General features: G+C 34.0%; 1 protein-coding gene and 1 long non-coding RNA gene across 3 annotated transcripts; one reads left to right on the forward strand and one right to left on the reverse strand.

The window, feature by feature from the left end:
* Nucleotides 1-9,563: 9,563 nt before the first annotated feature.
* Nucleotides 9,564-14,183, reverse strand: LOC108480313 (COP9 signalosome complex subunit 7-like). Of its 2 annotated transcripts, none has more exons than XM_017783262.2 (9): nucleotides 13,704-14,183; nucleotides 12,982-13,057; nucleotides 12,235-12,323; nucleotides 11,833-11,922; nucleotides 11,574-11,618; nucleotides 11,427-11,497; nucleotides 11,080-11,218; nucleotides 10,738-10,826; nucleotides 9,564-9,909 (listed from the first exon to the last, which is right to left on the reverse strand). In XM_017783262.2, exons 1-9 carry the CDS (start codon nucleotides 13,860-13,862, stop codon nucleotides 9,888-9,890), a joined length of 780 nt encoding a protein of 259 aa, XP_017638751.1. In that variant the 5' UTR covers nucleotides 13,863-14,183; the 3' UTR covers nucleotides 9,564-9,887. The 2 variants fall into 2 exon arrangements, with proteins under 2 accessions (XP_017638751.1, XP_017638752.1); XM_017783263.2 differs by having other exon boundaries at nucleotides 10,738-10,846.
* A 6,455-nt stretch (nucleotides 14,184-20,638) lies between these two features.
* Nucleotides 20,639-21,995, forward strand: LOC108482126 (uncharacterized). Its single transcript, XR_001870831.2, has 3 exons — nucleotides 20,639-20,854; nucleotides 21,113-21,479; nucleotides 21,562-21,995. It is a non-coding gene; the product is annotated as an uncharacterized LOC108482126 (long non-coding RNA).
* The last annotated feature ends 80 nt before the right edge of the window (nucleotides 21,996-22,075 follow it).

Genomic DNA, 22,075 nt, shown 5'->3' on the forward strand with positions numbered 1-22,075 from the left:
GAGATTAACGATCCGATGTAGAATTAATTAACTAAAGAATTAGGGTTTGCCTTAGTATTAGTTGGATTAAATTATGTGTGCTTAAACCCTAAGAAGTTATCTAGGTAAATGAGGTCAAAAGAATAGTTTATCGAGTACCTCTTAATTTAACCTAGTTTAAATTACAAGGCCAATGTTGGAAAAAAAGCATGAAAAACATAACGGAAAGTAAATTAAGGGAAAAACCAAAGTTTTAAAAAAAAAATCCAAAACAAGATCTTGGTTGTGATATCTAAAGTAATAAACATTTAATCAAAATTGTACCTTTTCGATTTGTCTAAGATGAGTGATTTGACTGAGTAGTCTTCTCCGTTATCCTCAAGCTCATGTTTGTCGAGTGTTGGCTCGCTTCAAATCAGAAAATTTTTCACAAAAATTGCCAGTGGGGTAATTTCGTAATTTCTCTAAACTTTTGGGTCAAGTTGTAAATCATAAAAAAATATCTAGACATTTTTAATTTTCTCTCTACAACTTTCTCTTGAATTCAAGTATGTGTAAAATAATGACCCAAGACTTTCTTTATATAGGAGAGTTTAGAGAGTTCAACTATGATTAAACTTAATCACTTTAATAACAAATTAATATAATATTAATATTAGATTAAATTTAATATTAAATCTTATTAAAATAATAGAATGTTTATCTACAAGATAAACATTAAATTAAATTTAATATTAAGATAATCACTTTAATATAAAATTAATAGAATACTATTAAGATAAGTATTAAATTTAATTTAATATTAAACTATTGAAATAATATTATTTTTAAAATTTTTAATTTTAAAAATAAAATTCTCTGTAGAGTCCTGGTTACAGTGTAACTCTTCCACTATTCAACCACCGAAGACCAACTATCGCCGACCATTGAGATGCTGTCGTCGTAGCTTCCGGAACCACCATATCTGGTGATACAGGTGCAACACCCTTACAACACCCCGAGCCGGTTCAGTTGCTGTTAGTTCGGTCCGGATCGATGACGACTCAGTCGGTCCAGTCAAGAAAAATCACTTAAATTTTCCAAATTAAATGTTTAAAAAAATTATTTAATCAAATTCTTTAGTTAAATTATTTAATCAAATTCTTTAGTTGAATAATTCTCACAACCACCTAATTTAATTCCATATTGAATAAATCGACTCAATTAAATTATTTCCAAAGTCGTAAAATCTTTTTCTGATTCAATGCAGTCCAATCGAGCTTTTGTTAAGCTAGCGGAGGGACCAATCGGATATATACAATTAGGCTCTAGTAACTCCAATTATGTCCAGAAGTATCGTTCCGATAATTCGCAATTACTTAATCATATAGTCAATCCACAAGAAGTACCATGATTGAAAACTCCTTATTGTACACTCTTTACGAAGTAATTCATCCAACTGCTTTGTCCAATGACCTCGTCATATGTGTGTTACTCTCATATGATATCCTTGATTCTTTTAAGTTAAATCCGTTCACTCAATACAATCCTATTTTATCTCATTGTCACCATTGTGTCTTCTTAATGATTAATATTGTAACAGCCCGGTTTAGACCTTAGTCAGAACAGTGCTTTCGAGACCACAAATCATAGTAAAAAAAATATGTTAATATTATTTTGTATGTTTATGGCATGAGATTAGATATCTGTGAAAGTTTAGTATGTTAACTTTATCGTTTAAGTGGTTAATTTGAGAAAAAGACTAAATCGCGTAAAATGCAAAAGTTACATTTTATTTGATAAAGGTGTCTAATTACTATGGCTTATTAAATGAAAGGTCCTTATGTTGTAATTAGTCCATTGATAGTGGAGATGGACATAAATGGCCATAAAATGAATGTTTTTAAATGGTTTAAATTAAGGTTAAAATTGTAAATTGGTTAATATGTTAATATTAATTAAACAAAAATCATTTCATTCATCATCTTCCATCTATATTGCCGAAAATGAGAAAAGAAATAGGGTTTTGAATGCTCAAAAACATTCGGCACTTGTGTGGCTTAATTGAGGTATGTATTTTGATCAATTTTTGATGATTTTTATGTTTTTGTGATCGTTGCTTTGAGTACTAGCTAGCCCGTACCCTAATTTTTGAATTTTTTGATGATTTTTAAAGTTTCCATTGATGAATGCTTGAGTTTTTGAATGTTTGATGATGAATAATGAAAGCTTGGTACTTGATATTCATGTTTTGTAAAGTGATTGTGAGTAAAAATGCATATTAGGGATTAATTTGTGAAAATGTGAAAATTTAAGGTTAAATGTGTGAATAAATGAAATTTTTGGGCTGCTAGAGACTATATGAAAATTCGACTAAACATGAGAAATGTGAAATTATGCGTATTTTGTGATTTTATGAGATAAATACTAAAATGTCAAAATGTGAACTTTTAGGGGCTAAAGTGTAAAATGCCCTAATTATGTGTTTTTGGATTGAAATGAATAAATGTTTGATTAAATGAGTTAATTTTGAATTCATATAGATTGAGAAAGAAAGGAATCGGATTTAGATCGAGGAAAATCGAAGGTTATAGAGTAATCGATTCGATTCGTCCATTCCGAGTACGAGGTAAGTTCGTACGTGATAAATGAAGTTACAATTATGTTTTCAATACTTTAATAATGCATAAATTGTATATTTGTGACTACAACTGTGTACGATGATAAGTCTACGATGTTTGGCACTTAGTGTGCGTTTTGAGATAGCTTCGGCTATATATAGCACTTAGTGTGTGAATTGAAATAGCTTTGGTTTATGTGGCACTAAATGTGTGATACCGAGATAGCTTCGGTTCAATGTGATGGCACTAAGTGTGCGATATCGTTATAGCTTCAGCTAAACATTTATGCACTAAGTGTGCGAGTTCTTAAAGTATTGAAAGATTTCCGAACGATTTAACGTATTGAACAAAAAGGTGAGGATGAAATAAATAAATACAGGAAAGTACAGGTACGTACAATACCTATGTGGTAGTTGATACTATGTGTACGAAGCTTGATGAAATGGTATATACATGATAAATGGTTATGGATTAGAATTGAATGAAGAGATGAGAACTATTAAGTGTTTATTAGTTGATGATTTAGATAATATGAACTATTGAGTATTTTTGGTATAAACTTACTAAGCTTTGAAGCTTACTGTGTGTTATTTGTCTGTGTTTTATAGATTATTGAAGCTAGTGCGGACTTGGGGATCGTCGGGAATACGTCATCACACTATCGATTATCTCGTTGGTATTTTGGTAACCTTGTATTTATGGTATATGGCATGTATAGGCTAGTGATATTTTGGTATATTTTGAGTCATGATATTAGCCATGAGATTTTGCTTGTAAATGTGGTATGTATAACCATCTAAATTGGCTTGAATTATGTGTTTGGTGAGTGTTATATGTAATGTATATAATGCTTTATGAACCGATTTGGTTTAAGATGATGATATGATGAGTTTTGTGATATGAAATAGATGATATTATGATGAATTAGTAAATAGGGAATATATGCAAGTTGTGATGATTTTGGCATAATGATTTGGTATAATTTGAATATGGAATTGATTAGTTAAAATGGTTAATTATATATGTTATGTTATGTGTATGTTTTAATGGGTTTTGGTTGCTTATAAGTGATTTGAAATGGTACCAAATAAGTTGATTTGTATGCATGATTTTAGGGTGGCAAATTGGTTTTCCAAATGGACTATTTTTGTCCACACGAGCAGAGACACGGGCGTGTGTCTCAGCCGTGTGCGACACACGGCTATGTTACACGACCATGTGTCCCCTGGGGTAGCCCTACGAATTTAAGTCAGTCTTGAGCACGGGCTAGACACACGGACGTGTGGTTAGTCATGTGACCCAAGTCAGTTTCGACCACGGCCAAAACACATTGGAATGTCTCCGGCTGTGTGGTACAAGTCAGTATGTATGCCCTATTTTCACACGGCCTGCGCCACGGGCGTGTCGGGTTCACACGGGCGTGTGACCTATGATTTTATGAAATTTTTCTAAGTGTTTGGAAATTTTTATATGCGATCGGTTTAGTCCCAAACCACTCTTAAACATGTTTTAAGGTCTTGTAGGGCCTCGTAAGGAACACTGTGAATGAGTTTTGTTTATGATTGTATAAATATATGTGAATGAGATGTATTGTCTAGTATTGCCTCATAACTCTATTCTGGCATCGGATACGGGTTAGGGGTGTTACAAATATGATCACTGTCAACAAATGACTGTGATAAATGCTCGTTCAAGAACTAGCAACCGGTGGCCACGTTCTATATTTATCAATCCACACAATGACAATGAGATGATATCATTAACTCTTTAATTGAGCTATGAATTCCGCTGTTGCTAGTAAAGCAATGTCATACAGAAGTCATGTAGACAAAATACCGGCTATAGGCTCGATCATCTTTAGAGCATAAGCCTCCACTTATATCAAAGCACATGAGTTGCATATGCATGGTCAGTGAGTAACTCAGAATTTAGTAAATCACACTATGAACGTCACAAGTGAATTAATTCACAAATGGATTAAAAAATTAATTCATCTTGGGTCCAGTCCAATATATCATTCTACCAATGAGTACATCTATGTCTTTACTCGTGGAGTCAACTGCTCTGATAGCCAAGACTAGTCATCTTTCTAATTGGAATTATAGATAACATAATAACCCTTCTCAGTATTTGAATCAAATGCTTACTTCGATTCTTTTATTGGATTACGGACTTATTTAGATGATCTACTGAAGTAAGTTGTCTTTTTCGTAATGTAAACATTCTTAGAATGCCACTTATCTTCAGTTTGAACTTAGACAATTAATGAGCTTATATTTGCTTGTCACAATTTTGCTATGCATGCAAAATATAAAATAAAAAATTACAAAAGACATAATAGTGAAATGTGAAATTAAATTTATTTATTTATAATTCAAATAAATATAAAATAATTATATTTACTACAATATGGACACATTTCCCAACACTTTGACCGCTTCTCGTCATCCTTGCAGACTACAAGAAAAATCAACACTAAATACAACAATTAATCAATAACCATGTGCGATGTCTATAAGTGTGACAAGTCAGTTGTAATATAATTGTAAAACGAGGTACGGAGTACTCTGAGGATCGAACCTACAGGAGACGACAATTGAACCGATTTTAGCTACAAGCATGCACAATAAAGAGTCTAACCAACTAATCGCTAAACACTATAGTACGAGAAACCATAAAGTCAAGAGAAATTATACTGATTAACAAGCTAGCTACAAAGGACTAAATTATAAAGTGTGCAAGTTACAAAATTAACAAGTAAATAAAAAATGATGGTTGATTATTTTTTATATGGTTCACCAATTTTTGAATCAGGGATCTAAATTGCTTAAACTCCTAAAATGGTTCCATTTTACCTTTCGATCTCAAATTTACCAAATTAGACAAATTAATCTAGTTTATCTCTCGATCTCAAATTTACCAAATTAGACAAGTTAATCTAGTTTATCTCTCGATCTTACAGGCTAACCTAGGAGTAACGAATAGATGCTCAACAAGATTACCTATCGGTCTCACTTGCCTAGATTTTCCCTTAGGGGCGTCAATCCTAAGTTTTTAGGTTTGTTCAATTTAGTCCAATTTATTGCGTTTTAGCCCCTTACTAAAAAATTAGCTTACCCACATCTCCATCAATCAACCCCCTTAAGGTTTAGTTACTCATGATAAAAACTAAACGAACAAACAATAAATAAGGAAGATGGCAGCCATTAACATCAAGGTCAACAAGAAAATGAAAGTTCAGATTTTTAACCTAAAAAACTTAAAAGAAAAGTAAAGACAAGTTTCTAACAACCAAATAATAAACAAAGAACACTAAAGATGAAGTTTTTAACATATGAAAATAAAAGAAACTGAAAGAGCATTAGCATAAAGAGTTGAATGACATTATAACTAAAGAAGAGGTACTAAAGGTGCAAATAAACCCTAGCTACAGTAATAACAAACTTAGGAAATGGAAACAAATACAGAGAAAATGAAGCTACAACTATGGAAAAAGATAGAAAATGATAAAACCTAGAAAAGATGAAGAGAAAAACTAAAGAAAACTATCTAAAACTATGCCTAATGCTCTTATTCTCTCTCCTCGGCCAAAATTGGTTATTTTAGTAGCAAATTCTGACCCACAATTGTTGACCAAAAAGCCCTTGAACATTTCTTTCTGATTGGTGCTTCAATTGGAAAGGGCTACCCATGGTGTCATTTTTTTGTTTCCTCAAGATGTCGATATCGCAATACCCTGTTATAGATGTCGTGATATCATCGGCAATTTCAAAGTGGGGGATCCTTAAGGTGTTGGGTATTGTGATACCCAAGGAGGATATCGCGATACCACTATAGGTGGTTTCCATTCTCTTCATTTCAGCATTGTTTAGGTTATCATGGTTTTTAGGCTTTGATATTCTGATACCCCTTCCTTTAGTGATGTTCTTGCTCGAATTCGACCACCAACACGTTCCTACAACACTCAATCAGTTGTTAGGGTCCCTAATGGCACAATTGGCCAATTTGGGTCTCAAAATGAGTAAAAGGACGCATTCACACTTACTTAATTGCAAAAACTAAAATTAAGCTAAACTGCTAAAAAAATATTTAAATTGCTTAAGAAAAAAAGCTCGTTAAGTGACACAATGAGCCTAATTTGACATATCAAATTACGGCAAATGAAACTCCCCTACACTTAAGTCTTTGTTTGTCCTTAGGCAAACACACAAAACATGCAAAAAGAGATGACCCTTAAATAATGAATTTATTTGACAATTGATGAATGGGCATACACTATGTACCAAGTTTTGTTATTGCACTACTTAAAATTGATGCATTGCAAACTCATAGTTTTGAGAGTAATTTGTTTTAGTTCAAGAAATTACAGAGTAAACAAAAGTAGAGGTAGTTTAAGAAAACCAAATTTTACACATTATTCTATCACAATAAGAGAGTAAGACATGATGTATCTATGTATGAAAGAAATCAACTTATTCATTTTCAATAAGTTTCCACAAGTTTCGGTTTGTAAATGAAGACGCTAAGGTCACATAGAGTTTAGTGGATTGTAATGTTCTGAGGCTTAGGTTGGTACGAATTCAAAGAAAGGTAAGCTCAAAACGGTTCAAGCACTATGAACAGTATAGCATGCTAGTCCTTCAACGTTGCAACAAAGAGCTCCCGTAGTCGCGACACCAACATGGCATTTTGCAAACTTTACAATTTGGATCTAATCCAACCTTGGGTTAGCAAAAAAGCTTTCGTAAGCTTAATTGAGACTCGATAATGATTCTATATCCTATTATACAAATTTTATACTTGTATTTAAATGTTTTAATGTTCTCAAATTGAGTATAAACGATCATAGTTGCTCCGACAATGAATGTGACATTCTATAGCTTGGACCCGATGATCAGGTCGAATATGAGATGTTACATGCCAAGTGTTTAAATAAATGCTCTCAAAATATTCTATTACTTTAGAAATAATACAAAGAATGGGAAGGGATGGGATGATTACAAATATGGGTGAGCACTCGATTGAGTCAAGTCAAACGAGTAAAAAAATTTCGAGTTAGTCGAGTTCACAAATCTTATTTTAACAATCAAACTCAATTTGAAATTTTTTTTTGAATCAAATCGAATCGAGCCAAAAAATTTTGAGTCAACTAGACTCGAGTTAACAAATCCTATTATTTATACTCAATGTCATGTTTACATGGATCGAGAAGTGCAAGATTGTTTAACTACATATATGGACCGATTATTTAATTAGTAGAAAAAGTACAATATTATTTAACTACATAAACAATATAATGGTTTTGCCTTTTAACTTAATGGGTAAACATTTATCAAAAAGATATAGTTTTGCCTTTTCTTATTCAGGTTTTCAGATAACTCGAATTATGTAATTCATATTCGAGTTAAACCGAAAATTTTGATTTTTTCTTCGAGTTGATCTGAATAACTTGATTAACTTGAATAAGTTGAATTGTTTAATTTCAAAATTTGAATTTTTTTATCAAATTTTTTGAATCAAATCGGATTTTGCTCACCCCTAATTACAAATGAAGGGGAAAACCTCTATTTATAGTTGAGCTCCCCCCTAAACTAATGGTACAAATTGGGTTACATTAACAGTTGAGATTAAAACCTATCTATAATTGAGATTCTTAAGGGATTGACTCAATCCTTTAAGATTACAAAATCAAATCTTATCAGATTACTTTCCATATTTACCAAGGTAGTCCTAACTTTCCATAAGTGCTTCGCCAAGCCACCAAGGGAATAAGATCAGTTCAAGTGGGTCAAATGAGCCCCATTTAATAGATTGACCTCCATGGGACACTATTTGTGCAATGGTCACGGGCTTTGAACCGCAGCACTTGTTCAGCCTTGAAAAACATCTCGATATTCAAGAGAGTTTAAACAAAATATTAAATACGAAAAATAAGTTTAAACAAAAAAAAATTATACCACTGTAAAATACAAACCAAGCTTCGACTCTCATGTTTAAACTTGATACTGGATTCAACTTATTTTTAAGTTTATAATATATTTTTCTTTTCTTTTGTAACACCTTGACTCTCGACCCTATCGTTGAGTCCATGTCACAAGGTGCCACGTTCATTGTCTGAGCAACTACAATCAATCATACTCAATCCAACGCCATTATACATTTAATATAAGTAAATTATGCGTATACTACAATATGTTATCTATTTCGGGTCTTATACAAGCTTACCAAAGCTCTTTTTCTAACCTGGATTCGAAATGAGACCAAATTGTAAAAATTTCAAAATATCGTGTTGACGTCACCACATCAAGGAGTTCTTTGTCGCGACGCAACATACTGAGTAGGCCTTGTCGTAGCGTTCAATACTAGGCGTCGTGCCGTGGCATGACAACTTTGTCATGTCACAATGTCGAACGTTTGTTGTTGCAACGAGACCAAGTTGCGATACTACAATGCGACGCCAAGTATTGAACGTTGTGACGAGACCTACTAAGTATGTTGCGTCACAACATCAACCTAATATTTTGAAATTTTTACAATTTGATCTCATTTCATACCCAAGTTAAAAAAAGAGCTTCCGTAATATTAAATGCACATAATTCACTTATATTAAATGCATGATGGCATTGAATCGATTATGATAGCTCCGACAATGAATATGACACCTTGCGACTCGAACCCGATAATAGGGTCGAGAATCGAGATGTTACATCTTTTATGTATTGCATAATTTATACCATATATAGAAAATAAATTATACTATAATTGTAATTATTAAAAATATATTAATTTTTTGTATTATTTTTAGGAAAGACATTAAGTTTATAAATCTAAAGTTGTAAATAAAAAAATAAAAAATTACTAAATATTAAAAGAATAACACAATTTTCAAAATAAAGAAAAAAACAACATTAATGTTAGCTAATTCAAGATATTAATACCATACATAAACCAACCCAACATCGATCCAAAACAATTCAACCCGTGTTTTGCAAAATAAAAATAGATTCATATAAGACGATCAGAAATTTAGTTTAAAATTGTATATCTTTGGGTATCTAAATGTTTAAAAGGTTTCTAGCCACACCACCAGATTTGATCCCTTTCTTCTTTCCCAACTCAATACGAATTAACAATGAGTTCAACACAAGCTTAACACAATCCTCAAATTCTTAAGCAACAATGACACATTCACTAAAAAACCAAAGCAGCTGTCCCAAATGCAGAGAATCATCTGTTGCTGGAATGTCCTGAACAAAAATCTGGTTTGGTCACTTTAAACACCCATCCGATCAGTTTCATGCCCTATCTTCAGACTAATGGATGCCGTCTCCTGTAAATTTGCCCATATCAATAAGATGCAAGTCAGTTTGTTGTCATATTTTACAGGGTTAATGTACTATTTAATGTTCAGTTTGGTACTTGAGTTTTTTCAATTTGATATTTCGAGTTTTTGTTTATACCATTTAAGTACCTGAATTTGGCTTCAATGTTCAATTTGGCACCTGATTTTTTTCTATCCCAATTAAGCACCTATAATTTTTTACTAGAGAACATGTGTTAGACATTCATTGTACCATATGATATCATTTGGTTTGGGTACCAAATTGAAAATTGAAGACAAACTCAAGTCCCAAATTGGGAACCCAAAAAACTTGGTATCAAATTGAACCTTGAAGCCAAACTCAAGTAACAAATGGCATAAGGTTAAATCACTATTTGGGGCCTAAACTTAGCAACTTTTCCCACATTGGGGCCTGGATTTTTTTTTTTTGTTCAAGTTAGGCCTTGAATTTGGCAATTGTTCCCACATTGGGGCTAAACTAGGCAACTGTTCCCACATTGGGGCTTGAACCTTTTTTTTGTCCAAGTTAGTCCTTGAACTTGGCAATTGTTCCCACATTTCAAGGACTAACTTGGACCAAAGAAAAAGTTCAAGCCCCCATATGAAAACAATAGCCTAATTTAGGGCTTAACTTGGAAAAAAAGAAATTCAGGCCCAAATATGGGGAAAATTGCCAAGTTCATGCCTCAAAAAGTGATTTAACCCAATGGTATATTAACCCTATTTTACAAGTCATCCTAACCAAATTATCTACAACATTAAAGACAGTAAAGATCGGATTTGAGAATATAGAAAGAGAGTAAAAAAAGAAATCACCTCTTGGGTCGGATTCGGTCTTCTTCATAGTCCATCACTCCACCAGGTTCAGAGTAGATCTCTTCAATCCCTCGAAAGTCAAGGTCGGCCTGCTTACAGTGTGTAACTTCTGCCACAACGTAAGTAAGCCATATCGACCAACATATCTTGATATTGAATGAGTGAAGTTCATGGCATGCTATGTAATTATATATGCATATTTGCAAGAATTAAAAGGACTCGCTTTCCTAGCATCACCCCCTCCTCATATATATATATCAATATTTAAGGGGACCATGCTTTTTAATAGTCCAACAATGAATTACAGCAAAAACGCAAACAGGAAAACTAGATTCAACCGACCTTGACGGCAACTGACTTCTTTACTTCTTCCACCTTATCTTCGACCTCCTTCCGCTGCTTCTTGTCCAACTCGCTCATTGTATCAGCCCATTTTATCTTCTCTTGAATTGAGATGAGTAAGTTGTCTGATGTGCCCAACCTAGGTTCTCATCCATGGACAGATGTTAGATATATAAGATGATATTGATCAAATTTAACATTGCATTGCCATCAAGCCTACTTAAACTAGCTAGCTCCATTTGACAAAGCCAAAAGCAAATATAACATAAGACAGTAAAAAGTATCAATAAAGACTTCAGCATGAACAGAGACCTTAATGGCATGCCTTACTAGAACCAGAGATTTACCAGTTTGATAGTGTTTGTATCATGCTCCCAAGTTGTCCTGGCCTCAAATCCCTTCCAGCAGCAAATTGGACCTTCCACAACAAATATTAGGAACTTCAATAAGCAACAAATGAAAAGAGAAAAGCTTTGAAAGGTGAGGACTCATACCTCAAAACATCTTCGCAGCTGATCCAGCTTTCCTCTGACTATACCCTAACAAAAAGGTAGAGAAAGAATGAACAATCAGCATGCTTTCAGTTTAACAATGGTACAATTTGCTTCCCTTAAAAGTCAACCCTCCTTCTTAAAAAGCACATGGCATGTATTGAATGAAATCAAAGCATCAAATCCACAAGGCTGATCCAGACTTCCAGAGTAAGTTTCTGGATTAAAAAGGAATAAAGAATCATGCAAGGGAACTACCTACCGCATATATGCATTCATTGATGATAAAATCTTCAAGTTCACGGACATTTGTGACATCTAACTCCAGCATTAGTTGATCATATGGTAGGACCTGAAGGAGGTATGTTATAAAAGTGAACATACTTGATGCAATCAACATGAAAAACTTGCAGAATAATTATCATGCAAAGATTTCTCACGAACATACACATACATCTCATTCAATTAGGGAGAATAACAGAATTCAGAACAAAAAAAGTATTAAACATTTTGCAGGCGATTCTAGAGAACTTGTTCCATCCTGTAATTAAGTCAATTATATGAAAGTGGCATGATTGAAGAATATCAAAACATACTATAACCACTAATAGGACCAGAAAATAGCATATTTAGATCTGCAAATGCCTCATATCTCAGAGAATACCTTGTTTGTCTCTGCAAGTGTAAGGACAGTCAATTGCTTTAGCTTGAGAACTTGATCGGGGAGCAGTTGAGGAAGACTACCACTATTACCTAGTTATACAGTTTAAACAGCTAAAGTTAATCACATTATGTTGAGTAGAAGAAAAATAAGAACAATCAAAACTGAGAAATAAATCAAGTAGCTTAGTTAGGTAAAAGGAATCCTAATGCCTACTGTGCCTGGAACAATAAACATCAGAGACAAACACTGTTAGACTCAAGATACTAGCAACAATGAAGAGAGAGAATATGGAAAGGGTTAAAAAAAGCCAAATCACTAAGCTCGACAATTGATATTTAAATGTAATGCCTTGTAAATTAGCAGTCCTTGAAATTTCCATTTGGATAATCACATGAGTGTAAATAATTACCTTAACAAGATTAGCGAACAACAGTTTACATATTATGATTATTCTCAGTAGCTCTATATTCACAATTATCATGAATTTCACAGAAAGTTGCCACAAGAAAAAACAAAAGTTAAATCCTTAACATTTACAAGAGGCAAAACATCTCTAACTGACCACTTTTCATGTTTAAATTCAACCACCAAGGAAAATCACACATTCACACTCCTTATTGTTCAATAAAAGTCTTCACACACACAGAAGCAACAAATATTTACTACTAATAATCCTCAAATTTTCTCAAAAGAAAAACTTATGGTACGAAAAGGAAATAAGTGTATTAAATTCAGGTTCCAGCTTACTCTTGTAATCACTCCATGTGCCATGTGCAAACACCCGAAGCACCTCAAGGTAAACTGAGTTTTCAGTTCCTTCAAGCTGCAAAGGTACATTGATTTCAAATAATTATAAGGAAACTAATAAATGACACCAAAAAAAGAAAAAAAGAATTGATCATCAAGAAAACTAAAACAACATATATAGAAAAAAGCAACAATCTAATAGAAGACTAATCATTTAATTGCTAGGACAGTGCAACCCGCTTTTATGATTTATATACATAAATTCCCCATAAATCTGGTAAAGCTAAGCCAAATTTGAACATCATAGACTAATGAACAACCCCAACAATCATCATTAATGAAAATAATAGGAAAACAGTAAACCACTCTGCCAGAATTCCTTCTCATTTTATTATTATTATTATTATTATTATTATTATTATTATTAAACAAAAGAATCCCTCAAATGTCAAACCTAATTTACGTGAAGGTATCCTCTGCTATGTATAAAAATTCAAACAGCTAAAACAAAGTACAGGTCAGGAAAATAGTGTACAAATATATCAATCTCAAAAGTCAGTTTCCTTGGTTTTCACTCAATTTCTTCATCAGCCAAACAGGGTGCTACTATGGCCGGTATCTGAACAGTAAGCAAACTATTTATACAACAAGGATAAACTAATTACGGCCTTGATTTCTTAGATTTAAGGGAAAAATAAATAGAGAATGGAACAGGTTCTAACCTCAGCGACTGTAGGCACGGCAAGGATCTCGGAGAAGGCGAAGAGTGAAGCATGCGACGTCGCTTCGACAATTACGGCGCCAATAGCTGAACCAACTTGAGCTGACGCTTTCTTCACAAAGTGATCGATTAACTCTGCTTGTTTTTGCTCGATATCCATCCTCAAAATATTAAACCCCTCAAATCACACACGGGAGGGGGGCAAAAGCAAAAAAAAAAAAAAAAACTTTAAATAAGATGATTGAAGAATCTTCTTGGAAAAAATTACAGAGAAAAGAAAAGAAGAAAACTAGGGTTTGGTACTGGGAATGGTGAATCCAATGAGGGGAAATTAAATTATAGAGTTTAAATAAAATAAAAATACTGCAAAATTTGTGGAATTTGAGAGATTTTCATTTGTTTTAGAATTAGAGAATTTAGTTTAGGGACATAAAGATGCCCCCGCTTTAGCTTCTTTTTTCTGGGTTTTGGTCTCTTTGTTGACTGTGTTTTATATGATTAAAAAAAATTAATTTAACAATTACTATTTTTTTAATTTTAAAAAATATTAAATTATTTTAAATTATTTTATTTAAATTATTAAATTATTTAAAAGTTTTATTTAACTAGATGTTAACTTTCTTTTATTAAAAAGTTCAATTAATAAGTTTAAGTGACAATTCACATTATAGATTAATACACATTAATGAGTAAAAATCATATATTAAATTTAAGTAAATCTAATTTTAATACGAATATAAAAAAAGTATTTAAATTTTAATTTATAAATTCGTAATATTTAAAATTACTTTATAAAAAATTAATATATAAAGAGAATAAAATAATAATTATATTTTAATTTTAAAATAAAATCATTATAACATAAATTTATTAATAATTTATTTTTCTTCTTAGAGAAAAAGAGAGTGAAAATTGCTGATGTTTTCTGTATTGGCAACTTTCGGCAAAAAAATTCACAGGTGTCATGAGGCTTTGACATTTAAGGGTTGAGATAAAACCATATATTAAAATGATTCATTGGATGCATTTATTAAGCGCACAATAATATTTTTTAATTTATATATAAATAAAAATAGTATTGTTTTATGGTAAAAAATGGGGTTTTTATAACTTCAGTGGATTCTAATTTGTATGTATTTTCGGTTACAGATAAATATGAGATACTCCAAATATATTGATTTAAGAGAATGTAATTAAAAAGTTAAATGGTGCTATTAGTATTCAGTTATAGATTTAGATTGGATATGCATTGTGATTAGTATAATAGTGGTGACACTAACAGATAAAAAGGTAAGGTAAAACATTATATTATAGCACTCATCTAAATTTAATTATCTTTAATTTTTATAATTTTCAAATTTTAAATTTCAATCATACTCAAACAAGAACTATTAAATTCATTAACTTATCGTTTTGCTGGAACTAGAATTTTAAAAGTTAAAAAATAAAAAAATTAAAAATTACCAAATTAAAATACAAGAGTAAATAAGTAACTTAGGCACGGTATAAGACCCTAATAACATATTTTAACATAAAAAATTACGCATAAAGAAACTCAAAAAATAAGTTAAATTGATTTTTTTTGGTGAAAAGAAAAGATTACAAAAGACTAAATCCACATAGGAGGATCCTCAATTAATCTTAAACCTAGCCTTCTAGAACGAACTGATTTGGCCAAGCTATTTCTTCTCGAGGAATATGTTGAATCTTCCACTGCTTTAGAGTTTTAAAAATAAAATGGATTCTTCTGACGAGAGCAGAATTAGAAGTCCCTGAATAACCTTATTGAATAGCATTAGTAGCTTCAATACTATCAGTTTGGATAACAAACCTTCCGAAACTTCTATCCAAAATAAGATTTAAGCCATCTAAGATCCCCCAAAGCTCAGCCTCGACCACTGTGCAATTACCCAAATATCTACAATAACCCATGATCCACTCATCATTATGATCACACACAAACCCTCCAGCAACTGCAAAGCCATCATCAAGTCTAATTGAACCATCAGATTTCAAATTTACCCAACTGCTGCCTGTATGCGAAATGTGTAAGTAACAATGCGCCTTGTGATGAGCTATTTTTGAAGCTAATGAATATTGTTTTGCCCAACTGTAAGAAACTTTAAGAATCTCCTCATAACTCTAAGAAAAATCTTGAAAAATAAAATAGTTGCGGTTTTTCCAGATGCGCCAAGCGATAATCCCAAAAAAGCACGACCAGTCCACTCCATCAAGAAAAATAGAGAAATGATTTTTAAGATTAATTGTCATCCAATTTTGAAGGGAACCATTATAGAATCTGGATCGTTTTTCTTCTGGGATAATATTATCCCAGATGATTCTAGTTGCAGAACAGTCTCAAAATACGTGTAGAACATCCTCGCATTCGTGTCCACAAAATCCACAAGCGCTGTTGTTTCCAATGTCTCTCTTTGTCCTTTCGGCGTTCGTAAGGAGGCGATGCTTGAGGCGAGCCATAAAAAGTAACGGATTCGCTGGGGACCATTAAAACTGCAAGGTATCTTTCAAATATGTTCTTTAGGATTCAATGTACCATCTCGGATCTTCTCATAGGCACTTTTGATAGAGAATAAACCTGTCGAGGTAGCTCCCCACACGATTTTATCAGGTCCCAAAGAAGGGTGCGGTGGTGGAATTCCAACAATTTTATTAACGATTTCTTCTAGAATCCACAAACGAAAAAGGTCTAAATTCCACGATCCATTACTTGCAAGCATATTACTAAGCCTACAATCTATATTAAAGTTAAAAAAGCATGGAATATAAGATAATAAGGGACCTCAATTTGGGATCCAAGGATCTCTCCAACATTGAATACTTTTACCATCTCCAACGGACCACAGGAGATTTTCATAGATAAGGGGCCATACCTTAGCAATGGATCTCCATAGAATAGAACAACGCCCCATTGAAACATTATCGGGTAAACTACTAAGGATTCCGTACTTTGATCGAATAACCTGAACCCACAGAGCATTGATATTGTAAACAATATTAAAACCCATCTTTATCATGAAAGAAGTGTTATGATCTTCCAAATGTCTCAGACCAAGGCCCCCATGAGCTTTCGGTTGGCACACTGAGTCCCAACTAACCAAAGCTACCTTCGCGTTGCCATTAGTGGATCCCCAAACGAATTTTCTTACAATACGTTCGATCTCGTCACATAGACCTTTAGGAACCATCATTGTCTGCATAAAGTAACTTGGGATCGGCAGAAGGACAGATTGAGCTAAAGTCACCCTACCTGCCATGGAAAGTTGCCTTGCGTCCCAATTAGATAGCTTGCTATGCACCTTATCAACTACAAAACGTAGTGTATTATTAGTAACCCTTTCGTGGAAGAGGGGTACACCTAAGTAAAGCCCTAAGTCGTCTACTTCCTAAAAACCAAAAAAATTGCTAATACGCCTCCTTAAATTGCTGTCCACACCTTTGGAGAAAAAAATATTCGTCTTTCTCATATTGATTCTATGACCCGAGTAGCTACAAAAATCATTAAGAATATTCTTAATGATCTGAGCCTGATGTTCCTCAGTATGACCGAAGAGAATCAAATCATTTGTAAAGAAAAGATGAGAAAGCGGTGGACCATTGCGAGCCAGCCGAATAGGAGTCCAATTACCAACACCAATAGCAGCACGAATATTGTGACTCAACCACTCCATGCACAAAATGAATAAGTACGGAGATAAATAACAACCTTGTCGTACGCCTCTGGCTGGTCTAAACTTTGGTGTTGGAACCCCGTTCCAAAACACCTGCATAGTAGAGCTAGAAATTGCAGACATAATAACATTAAGTAAAAAATTAGGAATATCTACAGCTTGAAGCGACGAGTCAATAAAATCCCAGCGCACTCGATCATAAGTTTTTTCCAGATCTATTTTGATGGCCATCCACCTCCTATTTTTTTGCTTACTCATCACAAAGTGAATAACCTCTTGAGCAATGACAATATTATCAGTGATATTTCGTCCTGCTAAAAAACCAGTTTGCTCAGGAGCTATGAGCTTAGGGAAAACCACTTTAAAACGATTAGCAATAATCTTCATAATTAGTTTATAAAGAACAAAGCACAAACTGATTTGTCAAAACTAGGTGAAGCTTTCTGGATATTGGCTTTTATGCAAAAGAACAATAAGCAAATTATTTAACTCCGAATCGATGCTTTTACCAGAAAAAATACCCTTAGCCCAACTACAAACGGAGGCGCCAACGTGGTCCCACTGACTTTGGTAGAAAAGTGCGTGAAAACCATCACTTTTTGGAGCTTTCAAAGGTGCCATATCAAACAAAGCAACTTTGATTTCCTCATCCAAACCTGGATTATTAAGGAAGTTAAAATCCTTGTCAGTGAGGGAGGGGAAGGCGCTTGTGGGTAAACCATTCATCGGGCCTGAGTGTTCGCCATACAATACTTTAAAGAAATTGACCGCTTCAGTTTTTAGCTGCTCTTCATCCATGATCCATTCCCCCAGATCATTTTTTAAAGCAGTAATTTGATTCTGCTTCCTTCTTCTCAAAGTAAGTGTGTGAAAAAATTTTGCATTGCGATCTCCCAAGACTAACCAATCACAACGAGCTTTCTGACGCTAAAGGATTTCCTTATGATGCAACACATTTTCCAAATCTTCTCCAACTTCCATCTTAACTTGGTAGAGATAAGCCGAATTGAATCTATTGCGCTTGATCTCGATGTTATGAAGTTTCTTAGTCAGAAACTTCTTGCGAGTAGGAATATGACTGTCCACATCTTTATTCCATCTTTTGACTTGAGTAGTAAACTCGGAGTAAATCATCGCCATATTAGTAGAAAGCCACCAATTTTCTTTAATGAAACTCGAGAAAGCTGGATGTTCAACCCAACCAGCTAAAAACCTAAACGGTCTCCCTTGTGAGGAAAGAAAATTAGACATCAAAGATAGTTTGAGGCGTCTATGGTCCGATTTAAGTTGTGGTAAGTGTGTCACTAGAGAATTAGGAAAAAGAGTACACCAAGGGCTGTTACAAGTAGCCCTATCCAGAAGCTCCATAATCCCCCCTCTCTGCCAAGTGAATTGCGGTCCTCTAAAGCCTAAGTCTTGCAACAATGCGGAATCCATAAGCTCACCAAAAAAAGGGTACATTTTCCCCAGAGTCCGGCCCCTTTCTTTTCAGAAGGAGAAATAATGGCATTAAAGTCACCAATCGCCATCCAAGGAGACCCATCCATTAGAATAGTTTTTTGTAAAGCCTCCCATAAAATTCTCCGTTTATTCTGATTCGGGCTAGCATACACAAAAGTAACCAAAAGAGGTTGTCTAAATGAGGTACCGGTAATTCTGACTAACACAAATTGCAAATGGTTTTTTAGAACCTTTACTCCAACAGATTCTTTCCAACCAATCCAAATACCACCTGAAAAGCCCACTGCCTCTACTAGTTGTGAGTAATGAAAACCAAGCTTCGCAATAATCAAATCAGCTTTTCCCCTACTGACCCTTGTTTCAATAAGGCTGATCAAATCGGGTTTATGTTCCTGATTGTATTCATGAAAAACCCGAATAAACTTCAAACTAGTACAACCCTGACAATTCCAAGAAAAAAATAGTAAAATTCATAGATAATAAATTAAAAGTAAGAGGACTAACCTTTCAAAGGCCAATGGAAGCTTTATATCCCTCATCGTTGGTACTGACCGTATCAGTAAAGGTCTCCACTTACTCACCAATAAGTTTTGCCATGGAATTCATAGCATCATGGAGTGAGGCACGCGAATTTCCAGCAATTTTAAAACGTCCCCTCGTCCACGAATTGTCTTATTAGCGCTCTACCACTATGCCCTCTTCCTTTTTTATTATCAAGTCCATGTCCTTTTGAAAGAACAGCCAAGATATTAGAGTCACTTGGTCTATTATTCGACTCTGTAACTATGGAATTGTGATTTGAATTTCCTTTAAAAATTACAGCCGAATGTCTTTTGGGATCCAACACGTTAAAATTTAAAACCACCTCTGACTCAATAGGTCCTTCGAATGTAGGATTAATATGCAGAGAGGAGTTTTTGTTTTGTGAAATCAGTGTGAGGCCCGACTGCACAATATGGTCTAAGTGTCCTGAATCATTTAAAATCAACTTGCCAGTCGAAATTGGTTGTGACCCGTCCGAATTGAAGCCCATATTATTTTCTAAAATTAAATCCCCATGCGTCCGGCCTTGTCCAGCTTTTCCTTGTTCAACTTCCAAATAGACTAGCCCACTAGCCTTATCTTTCAGCCCAATACAACTGCTCTGGCCCACTATTTCCTTACCCTTTTTTTCTTTAGTCCGCTGCCCATAATTACCCCCAGGCCTGCTCTCTTTTAATTTCTTGATAAAATCTCATTGTTTAAAAGCAACCTCCTTCAACCCCGAAATTTCAGCCCCCGAATTTCCAACCCCTGATTTCGTAAACTATAGTAATGAGGCGTTACTATCAATATCATGATGACATGTAAAAATCTCATATTTTAATATAATTTTTGAATTTTGATACCGAATAGATATAAATTTTTAAGTTTAAATATTTCTGTATATATTAAACTAGATTAAGCCCGCTCTCTGTTAATGAAATTTGCTAATTTGCTTGGACCTAACAACCCACCGACCGAACCATCAAATGATTACTGGTTAATAAGCCCAACTAAAACTCTTAGTACTAAAAAAGTCGTTAGCCTGGCCCTAAATTTGGGGACAAATTTTTTTTTGATGAAATCGACTGGTTTTATCTCTTTATTAAAAAAAAAAACAATAACAGTAATCAGAAACTCCTACATCTTGGACTTGGATCCAAAATAAACAGGTCCAATAAAACAGAAATCAGGCAAAAACAAAAAGGCCCATAAATAGAGAAAGAAATAAAACTAGTTAAAAAAAATAAAACCTACTCATACTAATACCAGTCGACAGCAACAACTGCCCTTTTAAAGTCACGTCTTGTCATCTGAACCGTCACAACCATTGGAAATAGTAGATAAGCTCAAATCTCATCAAATCTTTAATCTTCAGCTACACGTTTTCAGAAGAGCCATTTCTTTTACTCTAATCTGGTTCTCTTTGCTTTTTCCTCTCCACTGCTCTTCGAACACTCTCTGGGATGCTGCCCTCCAGGTAATGACTTTCATTTCTCTCTAATACTTATCTAGCAAAAGTATAAGCAAAGAGATTTTCTGATTTTGGAATGAAATGAAAATCCATATTTTGAAAATGTATTTTTAAATTTTGGATATCTCTGATGACTGCTCCGACGATCGATCTATCATAATATGTACTCTGGCATTTTTTAATAACTGTTCTAGAGTCACCCAAGATAATGCATGTAGTTAGGCCCATGGAAATACTTAACCTTATTACCTCTAAACCTGCAAGAGCCTCCGCCGCAAACGGTGATGCAACGTCGACATGGAGTACCGATTTGTAAGCCAATATTTCCCCATCCATCGCTTGGACTATTAACCCCGTAGCTGATCTGAAAGACTGCTGGTCAAAAGCTGCATCAAAATAAATAACTGGGCACGTTCTCTGATCAACCTGTTAAAGAACTCTATCAGAATCTAAGCTAAGTTTTTTCTCTACTCCTTACAACTCTGAAACGTAGCTAACTATTTGATTGGAAATTTCAGTGCTTGTTGTGTTTCTATTTTCATAAAGGAGTTTATTTCGACTTGTCCAGATAATCCATAACCCACGGCAGAAACGACGACACTGTTCACTTGTCCCCTTGTTGAAAACCCAGGTAAGCCACTCCCATATGCCTTCACTGTTGCTATTAAGCACCCAAGAACACTGTAAATTTCTCCATACTTCCTTTGTTGTAGGGCACTACCAGAAAATGTGGAAACTGTCTTCTTCAGTAAGACGACACCTGGGACAATGAGTTTCAACGACTACTCGTTTAGTTTTAAGATTCGCAAAAGTAGGAATATAGTTCCAGGCAACTTTCCAAACTGTAATTTTGATCTTTGAAGGAATATGTAGATTCCATAATTTCCTGTAAAATTTTTTATTCTCGGCCCCTAAATTATAACTACTAGGATCCAGTGTAGTCTGTTGTAATAGTTTGTAGGCGCTCCTAATAGAGAAAATTCCAGATGGTTCCCCCCATAATTGGAAATCGTCGTGCTCTGTCCTTGTCAAAGGGATCTGCTTGATTTTTTTTAACAATATCTGCATTGAGTAAGCTGGAATAGATTGAAGGACTGCCTTAATAAAAACCTCCTTTCCTCCCTGCGAAAGATGTTTTATACTCCAATTATCTATTTGTTGCTGTAACCTATGCTTCAGGCTTTCCTCTTTCCTCTTTCTACCCACCAAATTAGGTAAACCTAGATA

The sequence above is a fragment of the Gossypium arboreum genome, chromosome 12 (genome assembly GCF_025698485.1).
Source record: "Gossypium arboreum isolate Shixiya-1 chromosome 12, ASM2569848v2, whole genome shotgun sequence".
Lineage (NCBI taxonomy): Eukaryota > Viridiplantae > Streptophyta > Magnoliopsida > Malvales > Malvaceae > Gossypium > Gossypium arboreum.

Excerpts from the sequence above, each read along its gene's own strand:
- LOC108480313 (XM_017783262.2), bottom strand. The coding sequence starts at position 13,862 with ATGGATATCGAGCAAAAACAAGCAGAGTTAATCGATCACTTTGTGAAG. Across the intron at positions 13,058-13,703 it reads CCGTGCCTACAGTCGCTGAG|CTTGAAGGAACTGAAAACTC; the intron begins GTTAGAACCTGT and ends GTACCTTTGCAG. Across the intron at positions 11,619-11,832 it reads TCAATGAATGCATATATGCG|GGTATAGTCAGAGGAAAGCT; the intron begins GTAGGTAGTTCC and ends CCTTTTTGTTAG.